Source organism: Anomalospiza imberbis, chromosome 20, assembly GCF_031753505.1.
Source record: "Anomalospiza imberbis isolate Cuckoo-Finch-1a 21T00152 chromosome 20, ASM3175350v1, whole genome shotgun sequence".
In the NCBI taxonomy this organism is placed as follows: Eukaryota; Metazoa; Chordata; class Aves; order Passeriformes; family Viduidae; genus Anomalospiza; species Anomalospiza imberbis.
The window spans coordinates 8,608,107-8,628,877 of NC_089700.1; the positions used below are offsets into that span (position 1 = coordinate 8,608,107).

The 20,771-nt window shown below is 44.7% G+C and overlaps 1 protein-coding gene across 4 annotated transcripts; it reads left to right on the forward strand.

Moving 5' to 3' along the window:
• The first annotated feature begins 1,727 nt into the window (after window positions 1-1,727).
• DHX40 (DEAH-box helicase 40) lies at window positions 1,728-19,726 on the forward strand. 4 transcript variants are annotated; one of them, XM_068210637.1, is made up of 17 exons: window positions 1,728-1,921; window positions 4,572-4,717; window positions 5,067-5,186; window positions 6,297-6,527; window positions 6,717-6,783; window positions 7,267-7,398; window positions 7,855-7,954; window positions 8,249-8,335; window positions 10,574-10,756; window positions 11,943-12,023; window positions 13,136-13,293; window positions 15,005-15,119; window positions 15,398-15,506; window positions 15,813-15,907; window positions 16,431-16,500; window positions 16,842-17,070; window positions 18,705-19,726. In XM_068210637.1, the coding sequence occupies exons 1-17, from the start codon at window positions 1,783-1,785 to the stop codon at window positions 18,842-18,844; spliced, it is 2,202 nt and encodes a 733-aa protein (XP_068066738.1). In that variant the 5' UTR covers window positions 1,728-1,782; the 3' UTR covers window positions 18,845-19,726. The 4 variants fall into 4 exon arrangements, with proteins under 4 accessions (XP_068066738.1, XP_068066739.1, XP_068066740.1 ...); XM_068210638.1 differs by having other exon boundaries at window positions 18,708-19,726; XM_068210639.1 differs by having other exon boundaries at window positions 4,572-4,690.
• Window positions 19,727-20,771: the final 1,045 nt, after the last annotated feature.

The window sequence follows — 20,771 nt, forward strand, 5'->3', positions numbered from 1 at the left end:
AGGGGAGCAAGCACTGAGCTACGGGCAAAATACACCACAAAAAATCGCGTTTGGGGGAGCTGGACTGCGGCTGGCGTGTGTTCAGCGTTCTGCGCTTGCCACCTTCAGGTCTGCTGCGAACTCACAGACGGAGCTGAGGCGCCTTCATTTGTTCATCCCAGGGAGTTTTGGGGTTATTCATGGCCTCAAAAGGGTATTAATGTCCTTAAAAATCACATTTGTTTCCCTCAGTGCAACAAGGCGATACCCGCACATTCCAGACAGATACCGATTATTGACTTCAGCCTTGCCAAGCCTGGGTGAACCCCACGGAGCAGGCACCCCAACCCTCAAAACCTTTTACTGTTTTACCCATTTTAGCACCCAAAGGAATCGGTCTGCGTTTGCCACCGAGACCCACAGTCCACTCGTTAATTAGTACTCTGTCTTCTGTCGGTGAATGATTGGCTTCTGATGCTAATTAGTGCCATGCTGAGTCCTCTTCTCTGGGGTCAGTGGGTTTCTTGGGTCGGTGGTCACAGAATTACCAGAATTATTACCAGAATTACCTTTTACCCCCGTGCAGCTGAGCTGGGTTCATCAGTTCCTTCCACACCTTGGGAGTTCTGCCAGATGTCCCCTAAACTCTGCATTCTTTGTCTCCACTACCAGAGGGTATCCTTTTTTTTTTTCCCCACAGCTTTTGTTAAGCTGCCCCTAAATCTGAGATCACTGAAGCATGTCCAGCCCTAATCTTTTAAAATTCTAACAAGTAATTTGTTTTCTCTAACACATCCCTCAGAGCTTGTTGGCTGCTCTTTCAGAGATTGAATCTCACCTCTTGTTGATGAGGCTTGAAAGTATAAAAAGATCAAACATCAAAGAACCTTTCCTCTCTTAAGGAAGAGGTTTTGGTGAAGCAGGTTTGTTTATCAATATTTTACTATTTTCTCTATGTGTACAATTGTGTTTTGTTCAATATTGTGTAACAGCCTATTGTGTAACACGGTATGACATTTAGCTGACCCATGGAAAGAGAATGTTACTCTGATTTATGACAGAATTCGAGATCCTTTCTTGTCCCTTAGATTTTAGAACGTGTTTTTCCCAATCAGGGTCGCTCCATCAGGACACTGACGTGTACACTCAAGGCTCAAGTTTTGTCACGAAATAAATCTCAGCAGCCTGGTCTGGCGGCAGCTCTCCCCGCCCATTGATTTCGAGGTCCTTCCAACCCTTCGCATTTTGTGATTTTGTGATTTTCGCCATTCCTTGGGCCATTCCCTCACCCTGAGGCGGCCGTGAGGGGAGAGCGGGGGGGGAGGGCGTGGCCTACGGGAGAGGCGGGAAGCCGTGTGGGGGCGTGGCCTACGGGAGAGGCGGGAAGCCGTGTGGGGGCGTGGCCTACGGGAGAGGCGGGAAGTCGTGTGGGGGCGTGGCCTACGGGAGAGGCGGGAAGTCGTGTGGGGGCGTGGCCTAACGAGGAGGCGGGGAAACTGTGTGGGGAGGCGTGGCGCGCGTGCGCGGGGGGCGCGCCCGGTGATCCCGCCAGGTGGGCCCGGGGTTCCCGCCAGGTGGGCCCGGGGTTCCCGCCAGGCGGGCGCGGTGTTCCCGCCAGGTGCGCCCGGTGTTCCCGCCAGGCGGGCCCGGGGTTCCCGCCGGGCGCGCCCGGTGATCCCGCCAGGCGGGCGCGGGTTCCCGCCAGGCGGGCCCGGTGATCCCGCCAGGTGCGCCCGGTGTTCCCGCCTGGTGCGCCCGTGTGGGCGGGGCCGCCGGTGAGGCAGGTGAGCCCCGGGAGCCGCCATGGACGGCCCCGCCCTGCCCATCCGCCGCTCCCGCCGGGAGCTGGTGCAGGCCGTGCGGGAGCGGCCCTTCCTCATCGTCACCGGCGAGACGGGCAGCGGCAAAAGCACGCAGCTGCCCAGGTACCTCTACGAGGCAGGTAACTGTGAAAAGGGCATATTTTATGATTGGCTTTTCGCAGATATGAAATTGAATGGCATCTGTGTTGTGTTGTATTGATTAGGAAGTGCTGTATTAACATGGTAATAAGCGTGGTAAATGTAGTTTTGTAGTTAAAATAGAAACTGTGCATGTGGGTTTGTTTTTTTTTTTTTTTTAAGGAATGAGATACTCGCTTCGAAGTAACCATCGCAGAACACATAAATCTTCCAGATGTGAAAAATGCATATTTTATGATTGGCTTTTCGCAAATATTAAATTGAATACTATATGTATTATGTTATATTGATTAGAAGTGCTGTATTAATATTTTAATAGTATGGTAAATGTAGTTTTGTAGTTAAAATCTAGCCTATGTATGTGGGGGTTTTTTTTACTAGCTCAAGCAAGAGATGAGATAATGAAGAAACTCTTCACACAGAGATGACAATGATGGGGGCTGTGAAAAATGCGTATTTTATGATTGGCTTTTCGCAAATATTAAATTGAATACTATATGTGTTATGTTATATTGATTAGAAGTGCTGTATTAACATTTTAATAGTACGGTAAATGTAGTTTTGTAGTTAAAATCTAGCCTATGTATGTGGGGGTTTTTTTTACTAGCTCAAGCAAGAGATGAGATAATGAAGAAACTCTTCACACAGAGATGACAATGATGGGGCCCATAAAGAATTACTGCCTCCTTATCGGAAAAGACAAACATTCTTCCACCTTCTCTCCGTCTGTATGGAACCACCAGGATTAAGGGGAAGAAGTTGACAAAAACCAGAAAAGTTCTTAATTTGCAAGGAATTTATGCATCATGTATGAGATGTATGAATATGCAACAGGCTACTGCTTTTAAAGATTATTCCTTTGTTCACAAGGCATGCTTATCGGGCTTAAGTGCCCGAGAGCATCCGGACGTCCGTTAATTCTTTGCTTTTTATTGTCTTGTAATTGTCCTAACTCTAAATTTTCATTACTCTAATTGTATTACTATTTTTATAACCGTTTTATTATTATTAAACTTTTAAAATTTTAAAAACCAAGTGATTGGCGTTTATAACACAGAGAAGAGGAATTTATGGTTTTCTTGTCAGAAGAAGCTAATTTCTTCAGGCCTCGCTCATACTCAGAGACGCCGTGGGGGTTAAAGGAAGCAGTTGACATACAGCAGAGAGAGTTTCTTATTTTAAATAGAATGCGTGCATAACCATGAACATGCAGCAGTGTTTGGTTTTTAAGGGTTATCCCTTTGTTCCTTTATCGTGGCTTAAGTGCCCGAGAGCATCCGGACCTCCGTAATTCGTTGCTTCTTATTGTCTTATAATTGTCCTAACTCTAAATTTTTATAACTCTAATTGTATTACTGTTTTTATGACGACTTTATTAAACCTTTAAAATTTTAAAACCCGAGCGGTTGGCGTTGTTCGCGTAAGGGAACCAGTGTATCGCAGGCAGCGATAAACTCAGCTTGTGGCCCCCCTGTCCCCCCACGGGTGGGTGACACAGCTTCGGGCTGGGCTGCCCTGAGAGGAGGTGGCTGGGTTAAAGCTTTTGAATAAAAAACAAACAAGCTGTGGCCACGTGTACGTTACGTGGGTGTGAAAAATGCGTATTCAATGATTGGCTCTTGGCAAATATTAAATACTGCACGTATTATAGGGGGTTATTTGGTAATACTGTATTAATCCTTTTTAAGTGGTGTGCTAAATACAGTTTTGAGTTGCAACATATGTTAAAAACTATGCGATGTAAGATATTTTTCACTCGGTCAAGAAAGGGATAAGGTAATAAAAAAACTCTTCACATAGAGATAACAGCAACACAAAACCTGAAGAGTTAGAGCCTCCTTTTCAGAAAATACAAGCATCCTTCCACCTTCTCTCCGTCTTTATAGAACCACCAAGATTAAAGAGAAGAAGCTGACAAAAACCAGAAAAATTCTTAATTTGCAAAGAATTTATGCATCATATATAAAATATATAAATATGCAACAGGCTGTTGCTTTTAAGGGTTATTCCTTTGTTCACAAGGCATGGTTTTGGCAGCTCAGTTGCCAAAAGCCTCCGGACGTCCGTAATTCTTTGCTTTTTATTGTCTCGTGGTGTCCTAATCCTCATTGTCCAAATTTTTAGTACTCTAATTTTATTACTATTATTAATACAATTTTTTTATTTTATGACTTTTTTTTTTTTTTTACTATTTCTTATAACTATTTCATTACTGATGAACTTTTAAGATTTTGAAAGCCCGGTAATTAGTGTTTTTCACATAGGTATGTGTTATAAAGCGACCTGGAGCAGCACAACTCAGTGTCCCACAACCACTGGGGGTGCTCAGCCTGGAGAAGGCTCCAGGGGTGATCCTAGAGCCCCTCCCAGAACCTGAAGGAGTCTGGAGTGACAGGACACAGGGAATGGCTTCGCTGCCAGAGGGCAGGGTTTGGTGGGATGTTGGGAAGGAATTATTCCATGGGAGGGCCTGGCACAGGTTGCCCAGGGAATATCCCCCATCCCTGGAAGTGCCCAAGGCTGGAGAAGACTTGGCAGCAGCCTGGGATGGTGGAAGGTGTCCCAGGAGGGGCTGGAATGAGGTGATCTCTGCTGCCCCTTCCAACCCAAGCCCTTCTGTGTCCCCCACAGGCCTGGCCGAGCACGGCGCCATCGGTGTGACGCAGCCGCGGCGCGTGGCCACCGTGTCGGTGGCGCAGAGGGTGGCCGAGGAGATGGGCTGTGCCCTGGGGGCTCTCGTGGGCTACCAGGTCCGCTTCGACGACTGCACCTCCGAGGTGGGGCCCTGGGCGAGTGGCAGGGTCACCCAGGCTGGGCTGGGGGCTGGGGGCTGTCTCAGAGCCGTGGGAAGGGGCTGTCCCAGCTCTTTGTGTCCTCGGACAAGTTTGAGGGAGTTTTTTGGGCACCTTGCAGGTGAAACCTTGCCAAGCACCCGTGCTGCTGTGCATGAGCGCAGTAAGAATTATTTTAGCTGTAAAATCCTACGTCAGTGCACGGGCCAGGCCCTTAGATATCTTTTCAGGAAAGTCCTTGCGGTTTCCTGGACAAATGTGTGATCTGTGCAGAAGTGTTTGCTTTGAAATACAAAGCCAGGCTGGCAGCTGAACGTGTGATTGAACCTTGCAGGACACTGCCATCAGGTACATGACTGATGGGTGCCTTCTGAGGCAAATCCTGGCAGACCCCCTCCTCAGCAAGTACAGTGTCATCATTTTGGATGAAGCCCACGAGAGGAGCCTCAGCACTGTGAGTGTCACCTCATACCTGCTTTTTGGGTCACTGTTTCTCCTTTTCTGTGCTCTGTTTGTCCCTTCCTTTCACTCCAGCATGTTCCCCAGGGGTTTTGACTGACTTTCCATGGATATGCTTTGTCCTTTTGCTGTCCTTAGAGCACAGAAGTGCTGCTTTGTTTAGTCCATGCTGCGTAAGTTGAAAATAAGATGTGGCCTCCAATAGTGTTGGGGTTTTTGTAGTTGTTGCATTTAAGTGCAGTTAAAACTTTGCTGGCTGTTGAATACTCTCCCAAAATTTCCAGGAGTCTGAAGCCAGAACGCAGACTTTCTAGAATACTAATTTTAAAAATGAACCAACACAAAATACACAAAATAAAAGCCAAAACACCTCCCTTGCCCTAAGGCCCAATGTTTCTTAGGGTGTGTACATGACTGTGCAAAGAGATTATGGCTGTTGGGTCCATGGTGGCATCTAGACCTGAGTCCCAAAAGCTTTCACAGGTCACCCTGACCCTTCTGTGGCCAGCAAAGGGACATTGAGGTCACTGAGACCTCAGGAGGTTGGGCTGTGTGTCAGACAACCTCCTGCTCCAGCAAGCAATCTCCCAGTCCAGCTGGGAAAGGGGGAAATGCTTTCCTGAATCCCAGTTTGTCCTCAGGCATCGGAGGGAATTGCTAATAACTGAGCTGAAGTGGTGGAAGGAGCAGATTTGTAATTCAGAGCAGCACAGAGTAAAGTAAACTTGCTGGGGTCGTAGCAATAAATGAAACCGAGGAAGGGTGCACACACAGTCAGGGAACACAGGCTGGAAAACGGGATGAAAAATGGGTCTGAGGTAACTTCTCACAAATGACTTGACCAAGAGAGTATAAAAATGAAAACCAAAGGGGTTTGAGTTACGCTGGTGCTGTCTACAGGCTGTGAGGGGAGCTGGTAAAAAATTCATTAAACTCCAGAAGCCAAAATATCCAGGGCAAATGTGTGTTTTCTTCAGTGTACTCGGGCCTGGAATATGTGATTTTCACTGTATCAACGGGATAAAATCATCAAACTTCCAAGTTTTTCAGGCTCTTCTAACAAAACCAGAGTGCTAACATCAGCTGTTTCTGTTTTTTCTGCTAGGATATTTTATTTGGTCTGCTGAAGAAGCTGTTCCTGCAGGAGAAGCCAGCAGGCAGGAGGACAGACATGAAGGTGGTGGTGATGTCAGCCACCCTGGAGGTGGAAAAGCTCTCGGAGTTCTTTGGGCACTGCTCAGTGCTGCACATTCCAGGGAGAAGTTACCCTGTCAAGGAGATATTCTGCAACCTGCTGAGCCCCAGGGATGTGGGCAGCTCTGCCTATGTCACAGAGGTCTGGCCTGCTTTGTTTTCTCTCTGTTTTTGGGGCGGTTTTCATCTGGGGGAGGCCACAAGAATGAGCTGCTGTGTTGTGTTCTCAGCATCTCTGCAGGAGGTAGGGGAGGATCAGTTGGTATGATGAGTCCTAGCAAGAATTAAATGGGATTTCAGCTGATTTTGGCTTGTTTGTTGTTTGTTCCAGGCTGTTAAGGTCACCCTGGATGTTCACTTAAATGAGCCAGAAGGTGACATCCTGGTTTTCCTCACAGGTGAGAATTTTCCTGGATACTCCAGGTGAATCATGGCACTGACAGCAGAGCAGGAAAGCTTCCAAAACCTGCCTGGTTTCTCCCAGAGCAGTGAGAAGGGAAAGGTGCAGTTTGATGCACAAAGTCCTGTGAAATGCTAGTTTTCAGAGCATTTTAGTAATGTCCAGATTGATTCTGTGTTGTCTGCATGGTTTACTTTGTTGTTAATTCAGGGAGGAAGAATCATTTTAGCTGTAAAATCCTACATCAGTGCATGGGCCAGGCCCATATCTAATATCAAATAAAAAGATATCTAATCTTTTAAGGCAAATCCTTGGTGAGAGGCTGGATGTCACCTCCCAAACCCCCTCTCATTAATTCCTTGTTTTCATGACGTTGGCAGCTCTGCATGTTGACAAAACAACCTTGTTTAAAGGTGCTGTGAACCAGGAAGGCAGAGTTGCAGCTAATGAGGACACTTAAATGCTCTTGTGTGTCTTTTAGGCCAGAATGAGATAGAAAGAGCTTGTGATTTGCTTTTCAAGAAAGCAGAGTCCATCGATTACCGGTACGAGGTGCACGACCGGGCTGTGGAGGGGCTCCTCATCCTGCCTCTCTATGGCTCCATGTCCACAGGTCAGAGCCCAAAATCTCACTTCATCACAGCAGCCTGAGCTGCAAGAGTTGTTACAAACTTTGTCCTCATCAGATTTTCTGTCTGGGTTGGGAAAAGGGTGTTGGTGAACCCCGTTGTTACAATATTCTGGCACTTTGGGGTGGGGTTTTTTTGTGGTTATCATAAACTAAATCAAACTTTAGCCTTCTCTACTTGCACTGGAGCCTCCAGTCAAAATCCAAATCCACTGGATATGACTTCAAGATCCTCATTTGGGAAGGGGATATTGAGTAACTGGAAGTCCACATGACCTCACATTTTATTTTACTTTACTTTGATTTTATTTTGTTTTGCTTTATTTTATTTTGCTTTATTTTATTTTGCTTTATTTTATTTTGCTTTATTTCATATTGCTTTTTTAAACTTTTATTTTAAATTGTCACTTTAATTTACCTCATTATTTACTGTCACTTTAGATCAGCAGAAAAGGATATTTTTGCCAGCTCCCAGAGGCATCAGAAAATGTGTGGTCTCCACAAACATTGCTGCAACATCTCTGACAATTGAAGGAGTCAGGTATTGATTTCTGTCCCTCATAAAAAGTTGTAACAGAGGGAATAATTCAGGAGGGTCTGGGTTTGGAAAAACACATTTTTTTCTGCTCCTGTTGCCTTTTTTTGAGTGTGTAGTAAGAAAACCATTGATATTATTATTGTCTTAGAGGTCACCAATGTTTTTGAACCTATTTTGAAATCAAATCTACTAAATAATCAGGGTCTAGGTAGAGTAAATGTGGTTTTTTTTATTAAATCCATGTGTCAGTTACCTGCTGAGCCCTCTAATTTTACCTCTCTGGATTGTTTTTTTCAGATATGTGGTGGACAGTGGCTTTGTGAAGCAGTTGAATCATAATCCCCGAGTTGGTTTGGACATCCTGGAGGTGGTTCCCATCTCCAAGTAAGTTAAAAATGTCACTCACCTGCTGTTTCTGGGAGCTGCTGTGGCAATAATGCTCTGTGTTGGTTGCTCTTTAAAAAAAGAAATAAAAAGATAGGCAGCAACCTTGAAGCCCCGTGATTTAAAACCACTTTAAGGTTTAAAAACCACTTGAATTGGTTTTAATTAACCAATTTAAAACCAAGCAAAAAGTGGTTTAGGATATACAACTCCCCAAAAGTTACAGAAATTAAGGAGGAATTGGCATTATCTGAGGACTGAGCACTGCTGGCTGAATACAACAGCTTCCAAAAAATGCACAGAAATTCTTCTTCACTCCTTGCACAGCTGGATTTTTCAGCTGCTGTGCAGGGATCCCTCTTCCATCTCCAAAGAGAGACATTTTGTGCTCGTTTGGGTGGTTCCAGCAGGGATGAGAGGTTTGGATGTTGGGGTTTTTTGGGCAGGAGTGAAGCCAAGCCTCCAAAAAATGCACAGAAATTCTTCTTCACTCCTGGCACAGCTGGATTTTTCGGCTGCTGTGCAGGGATCCCTCTTCCATCTCGAAAGAGAGACATTTTGTGCTCGTTTGGGTGGTACCAGCAGGGATGAGAGGTTTGGATGTTGTCTATTTTTTTTTTTTTGGGGGGGGGCAGGAGGGAAGCCAAGCCTCCAGAAAATGCACAGAAATTCTTCTTCACTCCTTGCACAGCTGGATTTTTCAGCTGCTGTGCAGGGATCCCTCTTCCATCTCGAAAGAGAGACATTTTGTGCTCGTTTGGGTGGTTCCAGCAGGGATGGGAGGTTTGGATGTTGGGGTTTTTTGGGCAGGAGTGAAGCCAAACCTCCAGAAAATGCACAGAAATTCTTCTTCACTCCTGGCACAGCTGGATTTTTCGGCTGCTGTGCGGGGATCCCTCTTCCATCTCCAAAGAGAGACATTTTGTGCTCGTCTGGGTGGTTCCAGCAGGGATGGGAGGTTTGGATGTTGTCTATTTTTTTTTTTTGGGGGGGGCAGGAGTGAAGCCAAGCCTCTAAAAATGCACAGAAATTCTTCTTCACTCCTTGCACAGCTGGATTTTTCAGCTGCTGTGCAGGGATCCCTCTTCCATCTCGAAAGAGAGACATTTTGTGCTCGTTTGGGTGGTTCCAGCAGGGATGGGAGGTTTGGATGTTGGGGTTTTTTGGGCAGGAGTGAAGCCAAACCTCCAGAAAATGCACAGAAATTCTTCTTCACTCCTTGCACAGCTGGATTTTTCGGCTGCTGTGCAGGGATCCCTCTTCCATCTCCAAAGAGAGACATTTTGTGCTCGTTTGGGTGGTTCCAGCAGGGATGGGAGGTTTGGATGTTGGGGTTTTTTTGAGCAGGAGGGAAGCCAAGCTTCCAAAAAATGCACAGAAATTCTTCTTCACTCCTTGCACAGCTGGATTTTTCGGCTGCTGTGCAGGGATCCCTCTTCCATCTCCAAAGATAGACATTTTGTGCTTGTTTGGGTGGTTCCAGCAGGGATGGGAGGTTTGGATGTTGGGGATTTTTTGGGCAGGAGTGATGCCAAGCCTCCAGAAAATGCACAGAAATTCTTCTTCACTCCTGGCACAGCTGAATTTTTCGGCTGCTGTGCAGGGATCCCTCTTCCATCTCCAAAGAGAGACATTTTGTGCTTGTTTGGGTGGTTCCAGCAGGGATGGGAGGTTTGGATGTTGGGGATTTTTGAGCAGGAGCGAAGCCAAGCCTCCAGAAAATGCACAGAAATTCTTCTTCACTCCTGGCACAGCTGAATTTTTCGGCTGCTGTGCAGGGATCCCTCTTCCATCTCCAAAGAGAGACATTTTATGCTCGTTTGGGTGGTTCCAGCAGGGATGGGAGGTTTGGATGTTGGGGTTTTTTGGGCAGGAGCGAAGCCAAGCCTCCAAAAATGCACAGAAATTCTTCTTCACTCCTGGCACAGCTGGATTTTTCGGCTGCTGTGCAGGGATCCCTCTTCCATCTCGAAAGAGAGACATTTTGTGCTCGTTTGGGTGGTACCAGCAGGGATGAGAGGTTTGGATGTTGTCTATTTTTTTTTTTTTTGGGGGGGGGCAGGAGGGAAGCCAAGCCTCCAGAAAATGCACAGAAATTCTTCTTCACTCCTTGCACAGCTGGATTTTTCAGCTGCTGTGCAGGGATCCCTCTTCCATCTCCAAAGATAGACATTTTGTGCTCGTCTGGGTGGTTCCAGCAGGGATGGGAGGTTTGGATGTTGGTTTTGTTTTGGGCAGGAGCGAAGCCAAGCAGCGCGCCGGCCGCGCCGGCCGGACGTCGGCCGGGAAAAGCTTCGGATTGTACAGCAGGGAGTTCTGGGAGCGGTGCATGCCTGAACACACCGTGCCAGAGATCAGGAGGACCAGCCTGACATCTGTGATCCTCACCTTGAAATGCCTTTCCGTGCACGATGTCATCAGGTGACCTCCCTGCGGGGGGATTATCCCTCGGTCCCCAGCCAAGGGTGACACTTCAAGCAGCTTTTCTGCTGCTCTCCGCTGTAATTCCAGCTTGGATCCCAAGCTCCAGTCCAGTTGGAGGCTCTGCCAAAAGTCCCATCTCTCCCAAATGAAATGTGTTTGTTCGTTCGTTTGTGGCGTTCCTTTTAATATTTAAAATCCTTTAAATGCTGGTTTTTGCACCTTTAAATAATTAACATCCTTTAAATATTGGTTTTTATACTTTAAATGCTTAACATCCTTGAAATATTGGTTTTTAGTGTTCTTTTAAATGCTTAAAATCCTTAAAATACTGGTTTTTACAGCTTTAAATGCTTAAAATCCCTAAAATACTGGTTTTTACACCTTTAAATGCTTAAAATCACTAAAATACTGGTTTTTACATCTTTAAATGCTTAAAATCATTAAAATACTGGTTTTTATAGCTTTAAATGCTTAAAATCGTTAAAATACTGGTTTTTATAGCTTTAAATGCTTAATATCCTTAAAATATTGGTTTTTACACGTTTAAATGCTTAAAATCATTAAAATACTGGTTTTTATAGCTTTAAATACTTACAATCCTTAAACTAGTATTTTTTATACCTATAAATACTTAAAATCCTGAAAATACTGGGGTTTACACCTTTAAATGCTTAAAATCCTTAAAATGCTGGTTTTTAGTGTTCTTTTAAGTACTTAAAATCCTTAAGAGACTGGTTTTGCACCTTAAAATACTTAAAATCCATAAGATACTGATTTTTATACCTTTAAATACTTAAATTCTTTAAATATTGGGTTTTACACCTTGAAGTCCTTAAAATACTCTTTTTTAGCATTCTTTTAAACACTTAAAATCCTTAAAATACTTTTTTTTTTTACACCTTTAAGTACTTAAAATCCTTGAAATACTGTGTTTTATACTCCAAAAGTTTCATCTCTCTGGAATTTTTTAGCTCTAAGACCATACAAGAGTAGAAGATGCAGTTCAGTGTGTGCCATGCTGGGATTTGTCATCAGAAATTCCTCAGCTGGAGGTTGTGCAGTAACACACAGAAGATGATAATTACGATTATCCAACTTTGGTCAGAGAACCCGCAGTGGGGAGGTTTCAAAATCATTTTTGTGGATATGGAAACGAACAAATCGACTTCATTTTTAACCCTAGGTTTCCCTATTTGGACCCTCCTGAGGAAAGGCATATTTTGGAAGCTCTGAAGGAACTTTACCAGTGCAGTGCTATTGACAGGTAAAAAAACCAAAGGGGGTCGTGGTCGCTACAAGAATTTCAAATCCAAGGCTTCAATTGGAGTTTAGTGTGGACTAAAAGACTTCCCCCATCACTCCCCAGCTGCAGAATGTGTTTCCTTATTTAACTTCCAGGAATTTTACTGGGGGTTTAATGTTCTGTCTGCAAAAACTGGGAGAGAGCAGAGTCTGGGGCTTGGGAGATACAGATCGGGTTCTGCACATTGTCCTGGAGTTCTAAGTGACCTCAGCTCTGCAGATCCCAGACTGCTGAGCTCAGCCTCTGGCTGGGAGCTCCATCCAAGAGCTCAAGACAGGACGTGAGATTTTATCCCAAGCTTCCAGGAATTCTTCTTGTAAATAAGAAAAAAAAAAACAAAAACGAACTGAAAAGCTGGCTGTGCCTGCCATGGAGCAGACACAAGCAAGCTGGAGAAATGTGGATTATTTTATTGCTGATGACACTTCTCCATGTCCCCAGCACCTGTGTGGCACTCACAGTCCAGAGGGAAGTGCTTCTTAGCCAATTCACATTTAAACATAATTTCACTGAATCTGTATATACAAATATATATATATATATATGTGTATAAATAAATAAATAAAATATAAATATATATAGTATAAATACATACAATTATATATATGAAAATATAATAAACTATAAACTATGATAAACTATTATATATATGAAAATATAATAAACTAACTATATACTATAATAATATGTAAGAAAATATGTAACAATAAACTATGTAATAATATAATAATATAAAAGATATAATAAAGTATATAATAAAATATTAAATATTAATAATATAAACTATAACAAATAAAATTAATAATAACATATATAATAGATAATAATAGATAATGAAATATATAATACATAATAAATAAAAATAATAAATAATAACATAGTTACTATACTAGATAATAATATAATTATTATACATATATAATTATTATAAATAATAATACATAATAAACAATAAAATAAAACAATATATAATATATTATATAATGAAAATATATAATAAATTATAAAAATATATTTTAAAATATATACTAGATAAAAATATATATTATAATAAATTTTTTTCCTGGTCTAAGGAGAGGCCATGTGACCAGACTGGGAGAATTCCTGGTGCAGTTTCCCCTCCCTCCCAGCCTGTCGTGTGCTGTGATAAAAGCTGCTTCCCTGGACTGTGAGGATCTCCTGCTTCCCATTGCAGCCATGCTGTCCGTGGAAAACGTCTTCATCCGTCCAGGTGGGCAGCCCCTCTTCCCAAAAAAACCCGTCCCAGCTTTGGAGTCAGGGCACTCTGTGTGCCAGGAATTGGACAGCAGCTGTTCCAGAGGCTCAGGGTTGTGTTTGTCCCAGGGCTGTTGAGCTGGAAAGTGCCTCAGCTGAGAGGTCATCAGGGGAAATAAAAAATAAAGGGGAAAAAAACCCACCAGAAAACCAAAATGCACCACAGCAGATGTGTTACTGTTGGTCTGAGTGCAGACAGCAGGGGCTGATTGCTTTTAGCAAATGGGGCATCACCTCTGGAGTGTCTTTTCTGTGCAATAACTGTTGAACCAAACAGATTATTGCCTTTCTGTGAGATAACTTTCTGTTCAATAACTGTTGAACCAGATTATTGCCTTTCTGTGAGATATCTTTCTGTTCAATAACTGTTGAACCAACCAGATTATTATCTTTCTGTGAGATAACTTTCTGTTCAATAACTGTTGAACCAGATTATTGGCTTTCTGTGAGATATCTTTCTGTTCAATAACTGTTGAACCAAACAGATTATTGGCTTTCTGTGAGAGGCTTGACCTGGCACTGCCTCGCTTCCATTGGTTTTCTAAGTGGAAAATGTAATTTTGCTGTGGTTCCGGGGTAGTTTCAGTAGAGCCCAGTTCCACTAGAGCTGAGCTCAAGCTTTCAGGTTAGTGCCAAACCTGAGTCTGTCCCATCCTCCTGTCCCCTCCTGCTGCCCACCCCCAGCTGTGGCACACATCTGCAGCCTTTGTGGGTTCCTTTGTCGTGCCCATTCCCTCCCTGGCTCTGCTCCAGTTCTCTCTGTCCTCCCTGAGCTGTGCCCGTTGGAGCAGCAGCCACAGGCCCTGCTGCCAGCCCTGATAACCTGGATTCTGCCCTGGGCTCCTTCCCAGGAGCCCTGAGCTCCTTCCCACAACTGTCCCTTTGCTTTCCCATCCTCTGTGCCCTTGTTTTTTTGCCTGTCACCCTCCAGCAGCCCTGTGCACGAGGCAGCAGACACAGATCCCCATCCTCCAGGCACTTTTTCCAGTGCCAGATGTGTGGGATGAGGCCTCCCTGCTTCATCCCTTTCACTTTTGAGTACCCACAAACTTCTGACACCCCCTACCACAGCAGCAGTTCCAGTGGCCTTTAGTTCCTGCTTCCCTCTCCCAAGGAGAATGGGTTGTGCTGGAGGAGAAATCCTTCGGGTGTTTAAAAGCTGAGAGAACACTTTGGAAATGTTGCTTTTGCCCCATTTGGTGAAGGTGAATTCCCACTGAACTGACAGATCCACTGGTTTTTATCTTTATTTTAAGATCTCCATTACTGTGGCAGTAGGAAAGAGCTGAGTTCAGTAGATCAGAGGGTGCTGTGGTGGGGTGGGTTCAACAGTCTTGTTTTTCCTCTCACTTGATCCCTGTGAGCTGTTTGTTTATTCCTTTATCTTTCCATGTCAGCCTCTGATGGATTGTGCCTGAGAAATACTTGCTAAGAGACTGGAATTCTTCATCCCTGGTGCCGACTGATGAGATTAATCATAGATTTAATGGCACCTACATGCTCCTGGTCATAGTGGAAGGAGGATCAACTGTAAATGCAGCTGTAGAAGGAGAGACAAATCTAAAAATAACAGGAATGGAGAGCCAAGGCTGCCAAAAACACGCAAACAGAAAATTAGGTAGTGATAAATAAAAATGACTTTAAGTGAGATATAACTTATTCCTCAGGTGATCCTCAGAAGCAAAAGGAGGCTGAGCTTCAACACCAGGAACTTGCCTCACAAGTGGGAGGATGCAATGACTTTGCAACCCTCTTAAATATTTTTGAGCAGTGCAAAGCAAGGTATGAAGTTCTCCCTTACACAAAGTGGTTTTGCATTGCTCCTAACTCCCAGTTTTTAGCTGTGCTGCAGATACACGTCTGTGTGCTCATTCCTAATTTCAGATTTATTCCTTCTTGTGATCTGTAATTTCCATCAAGGCACTTTTTATTTAACCCCACAAAGTATCTGCCTCTGTAGGTTGTTGCCTTTGTATGACCATAACAATAAAACAGAGGCAAGTTTCTTTGCAAGCAGCTGACAAAGGGCTTCTTTATAATTCAAATATTCCTGTTCTCAGCAAGTCTCCTTCAGCCTGGTGCCAGAAATACTGGATCCATTGGAGAGCTGTGAAATCTGCTTTTAGTGTGGAAAGGCAGCTGCGGGAAATAACCACTAAACTGAAACAGGTAAAAAATAATAACATTTCTGAGCATGTTTGAGCTGTATAAACTTGTATTTAAGAGATGCAGTGGATGCTGAGCCTTTGCCAGTGGGCTGCTGCCTTCCTCTAGTAGAAAATAAACCACCTAAATATTTTTGTAGAGCACCCTTGCTTGTGTGACTCAGGTACAGTGGTGGTAATGGGCAAGAAGGAGAGTTTTTCTCCTTTCCTCGTGGTTTCTGTCCAGAGTTTAAAATCCATGGGATGGAGGGGGTTTAACTGCTTTTTCTTGAAGAAACATCCTGATTCTTGTTGCTTTTTCTTTTCCCAGCTGCCAGACTTCCCTAAAGAGACATTTGAAGGCTCCAGAACCGAAATACTGAGAAGATGCTTGTGTGCAGGATACTTCATCAACGTTGCTAGGAGGTAAGGAATGGAGTTTGGAGAACTGAATGGGAAATAAATTATGCAAATTACTTTGAAGTGTGGTTTTATGTTGGTGAAAGTAGCAAAGCAGTAACTGCAGGGGAAGGAGATGTTTCTGCAAGGGGCTGGAACCTCTGCTTTTGACTGTCTTCACCATCCCAAGGGTGTCAGCAGCTTCCCAGGACTGTCATTTTTCTGTCTGTGAAATGAACTCACCAGCTGATGAGTGGTTCCAGATATTGAGCTGAAGGGCTTGGAAGTCTCCAGTTATCACAGCTTCCAAAGGCTTCACTCCCAAACCCTGTTTTTATTGTGGTGTTACTGTGGTGTTATTGTGCTGTGTATTTCACTCTTTAAATGGTTTTTTACAATTTAAGTCTGGAAGAACTTCTTTTTTGAGAACTTTTTTCTGTGCTGCTGCTGATTTGTTCAGTTCATTTTGCTGTGTTGCTGTATAATCACAGCAATGTGTGTTTTGTGGTGTTGTTGGTGTTTTTTTTTAATTTCTTTTTTTTTTTTTCAGGTCTGCAGCCAGGACATTCTGCACCATGGATGGACATGGCAGCATAGTCTACATCCACCCTTCATCCACAGTGAGTTCCCAAAGCCTGCTGATAAAGCAGAAAAGCATCTCCGGAAGGAATAAGGGGCAGGTCCCTTAACTCTGCCTGGTGCTTGCTTTGTGCTCTGCTGCAGTGTTCATTTTGAGAGTGGGGAAGAGCCTCACTTCCTCAGCCTTGGTCAGGGTTTGGGTTATGAAGTGAGAGTGACACAGGCAGGACTTTCCCTTTGGCTCTTTGGATCTCACGGGCAATTCCAAATCTGAACATCTAAAACCTGCTAACACCCCCTCACACCTCAACCACTGCCATTCTGCTGCAGGTGGGGCTCTGAAAAACCAAACCAGCTGTGAGCCAACCTTTGAATTTTTCAGCTCTACAACCAGGAGACCCTGCTGGAGTGGATCATCTTCCACGACGTGGCCGTCACCTCCAAGATCTACGTGCGCACCGTGTGCCCCGTGCGCTACGAGTGGGTCAGGGACCTGCTGCCCAGGCTGCACCAGGTGGATGCCTATGAGCTGAGCAGTGTGGCCAGGGAGGAGGTGACTGAGGAGGAAATAACCAAGTGGAAGCAGAGGGAGGAGCTGAAAAGGCAGTTTGGTAAGCACAGTGCTCATCCCTCTGTGTGCGCGCGTGGTTTTTGTCGTCCTTTAGGACCCTGTGTGTTTGATACGGCACGTTCTGGGCTGGAAAGTGTTAATTTGTTTGGTGTGGTTCTGGTTGTTTTATTCTTGTCACAGCTCTGCAAGCCTTATTTTCTGTCCCAGCAGTGGGAATTGTGGTGTTTGCTTGCTGCTTCTTGCCACCCTCCCCCGTTTTGGTTTCTTAGAGCAGAGCTTGAAGAGTTGAATAGAAGCATTTTGAGGCTGGTTGTTTAAGTTTGTGAAGGGTGTTTAGCCATTGTTGCCCAAATAATGCTGCCCTGGGAGAAGTCCTGAGAGCTGTGGGGCAGAGGGAAGGAAAAAAAAAAATCAAAAACCTCACCCAGCAGTAGATAGAGAAGAAAAAGTCTGACATTTTGGTGAGTGTCTCATTCTGACAATTAATTTAATGCCATATGTGTAAATAGTCAGTGTTAATTAGAGCTGGTGCCTGCTAACTGAACTGGCTGCTTGACATTCCTGGGATTCTCCTGTCAGCAGGTTCTTAAAGCAGCCAAATATTCAAAGGGCCTCTTTACTCCTGAGCTGACCCTTCCAAAACATCCATTTATTGTACAGTAAATACAGATTCTCTTCCATTTCCTTAACAAAGGAAAAAATGCAGACTTGTGCTTAGGCCAGCATCTCTTTCTGCCCCGCATTATTGTATAAACCCACCATTTTAAACAGGAATTTCATTTGGTTATAAATAATGCAGAAGAGCCTCATCAGTTTATGTGAAGGAAATAATCTGTTTATCTGTGTCCCCCTTCACATTCTGACTTCATCAGGCAATTGCCAATTAATTGGAGTTTAATATCGACCTTACAGATGTTGTATTTCTGGCTCCTTCATTAGAATGGGTGGCTGAATAGCTGACAAGACATAATAATTAGAAATATTTAACAATGGATGCTGATTAAAGCTCCTTCTTCTTATCTTACCAGCCCCCAGAACCAGAAGCAGTAACTGCTTCACTCACACAGATTTTAGGCTCTCAGAGTCTTTGATTTTCTTCTTTATTGTTATTTTAGACTGAAAATATTTTCTGCTTCTCTTCCCTTCTGTCCCAAGGTCTCAGTGCTGTGGGGGAATGTGCATTTCTGATAGTGGCTGATCTGCAATATTGACTTTTCCCATTCCCTTATCCGCATGTTTTCCTCTCCCTCCCTCCTGCCTCCGGAAATTTTTTAAAGATAGTTTATCCTAATGTTTTTTCCTGTGCTGTCCTGCCCAAACCTGAGTGTGGGATGTGCAGTTCAGAGAAGAAATGGGTGTGTAGAACGAAGGCTGCATATTCCCTGCTACAATAAAAAGCAAGATTTGGGGATGAGATGAGCCCAGCTGCAAATATTGACATGGGAGCTAAGGCGTGATTTTATTTTGAATTTTTTTTCCCTCCCTGCTGTGGTGCAGTCTGTCCTCTCTGGAAGTCATTCAAATGGCTGCCTGGGACTTGGAGGGAAAAAAAAAAAAGAGATTTTATTGGTTTTTTGGGTTTTTTTTTGTATTTAACAACTAGGAGGACTTGTAATGCTGGAGGGGGATGAGTTTGACACAGAGAGTTTATTTCTTTCTCTCCTGTCCCCCCAGAAGGAGTCACAGAGAACTCTGCAAGGAAGATGGAGAGGAGGAATGATGACCAGTCCATCCAGGACGCCCGAGCTCGGTACCTGGAGAGGAAGCAGCAAAGAGCTCAGGGCTTGAGCGGCCCCGAGAAGGAAATGGGGTAACCCTGCTGGCAGCTCTGCTCCCAGTGCCAGGGGAGGCAGCTTGTGCAGCTCTGGGGGCGTTTGCAAAACGCCAGAGGACTGACAGGAGTGCAGGGACACTTGTGGTCAGTCCCAGGGCCACAGAGGACAAGCACAATTCCCTCTGCTGCATCCAGCAGGGAAAACTTCCCAAGCTGAGTTGTGTTGCTGCAGGTCAGTGGCAACAATTTCGTGGCCTCAGCTGTGGCTGAAGCCCTGATACCAAGAGTGGTGCCAATTCTCTGGCATTTATTTGACTTAAAGAGCTCTCAGTAAATGAAATTTAAATAAATGATCTTCATATAAATGAAATTTTTCTTCAAGGTCGGCCGGGGTTTATTTTTGTAAGGAGTGGAACTGTAAGTTTTTTACCCATTTCATTCTGTCTGATGGTGGCCATGCAGAATTCATGCTCAGGAAAATGTGCAGGAAGGGCTCTTTTAGTGGATTAAATCCAAAGGGACACTTCCCACCTGCATTCCGTGTTGTGCTCTACCAGGCACACACAAGGAAATAAAAGAGTGTTTTTCCTTGAGCATCTGAAAGAGCAAGGAGCTGTGGTGCTTTGTCATCATAAAGTTTGTTTCCTTCTCAATAAAGAAATCCTCTTTTATCACCATAATAATCCTAAAACGCTCCAGGGCTCAAGTGAGGAGTTTGTGTAAGAATTTCCAAATAATTGGAAGAACTTGCTGTGATTTTTCCTGCCTCAGCTGTGTGCTCTGTGTCACCCTGGGCACTGGTTCAAGTGGTGTGTTGTGTTTTATTACTGTAGCCTGAATAAAACATTCACCATTCCACCTCTGCCTCAAGCATTCCAGCACTGCCCAGCATCCCAAAGCCTCCAGATCAGTAGGATTTTTTTTTTTTTTTGGAATATTACAATATTATTGCTCATAAAGAAAAGTGTTGGGTCTGGTAATTGTTCCTCTTCCTGTGATTGATGGGAAAGGGTTTTTTGTTCTTTCAGGCTCTGCTTTGGAGCAGCAGCACTTGGGCTTGACTCATCCTCTGCTCTGAATTTTTTGCTGTTTAATTTGATTTATATTTGCAGTGTCACAGCCCCTCATGAGTCAAATGCCATCTGCACCACCCAGTGGGCCTGAAATGAGTACACAGAATGCCCACTGTTCCTTGGGGCTGTAAATCACTTGGCAGATCCTAATGCTGATTTTTTTTTTACAGATTTTTTTTCACTTTCTTCATAGGAAGAAGTGAGGGATTTTCCCCCCAGGGCTTCTCAGAGGTTTGGAGGTGGGGAATTTAAGATAAAGTAAAAATTACCTGGGGAAGTAACAGTGAGCTGCAAAATAAGATTTCAGCCGTGCCAAGTGTGGCAGCACACACAGCTCTGGATGCTGCAATCATCCCAGGAAAAAGTTAAGTTTTTACCTGTTTTACGTGCTGGGGTTCAAGTGTGGGTTAATAAAACACAGAGGGGAACGTGGAGCTTCGTTACTGCACTGTACTCATTAACAGGGGCCTGGGGAGAGTCCGGGGGAGCATCCCCGGGGGGACAGGGACACCGGGGGATGGGGGATCCCTGAGATCCCGGGGACAGGGACAGCGGGGGATGGGGGATCCGAGAGATCCCGAGGACAGGGACACCGGGGGATGGGGGATCCGAGAGATCCCGAGGACAGGGACAGCGGGGGATGGGGGATCCGAGAGATCCCGGGGACAGGGACAGCGGGGGATGGGGGATCCACCAGATCCTGGGGACAGGGACAGCAGGGGGAGGAATCCGTGAGATCCTGGGGACAGGGACACCGGGGGATGGGGGATCCACCAGATCCTGGGGACAGGGACACCGGGGGATGGGGGATCCCTGAGATCCCGGGGACAGGGACAGCAGGGGATGGGGGATCTGTGAGATCCTGGGGACAGGGACACCGGGGGATGGGGGATC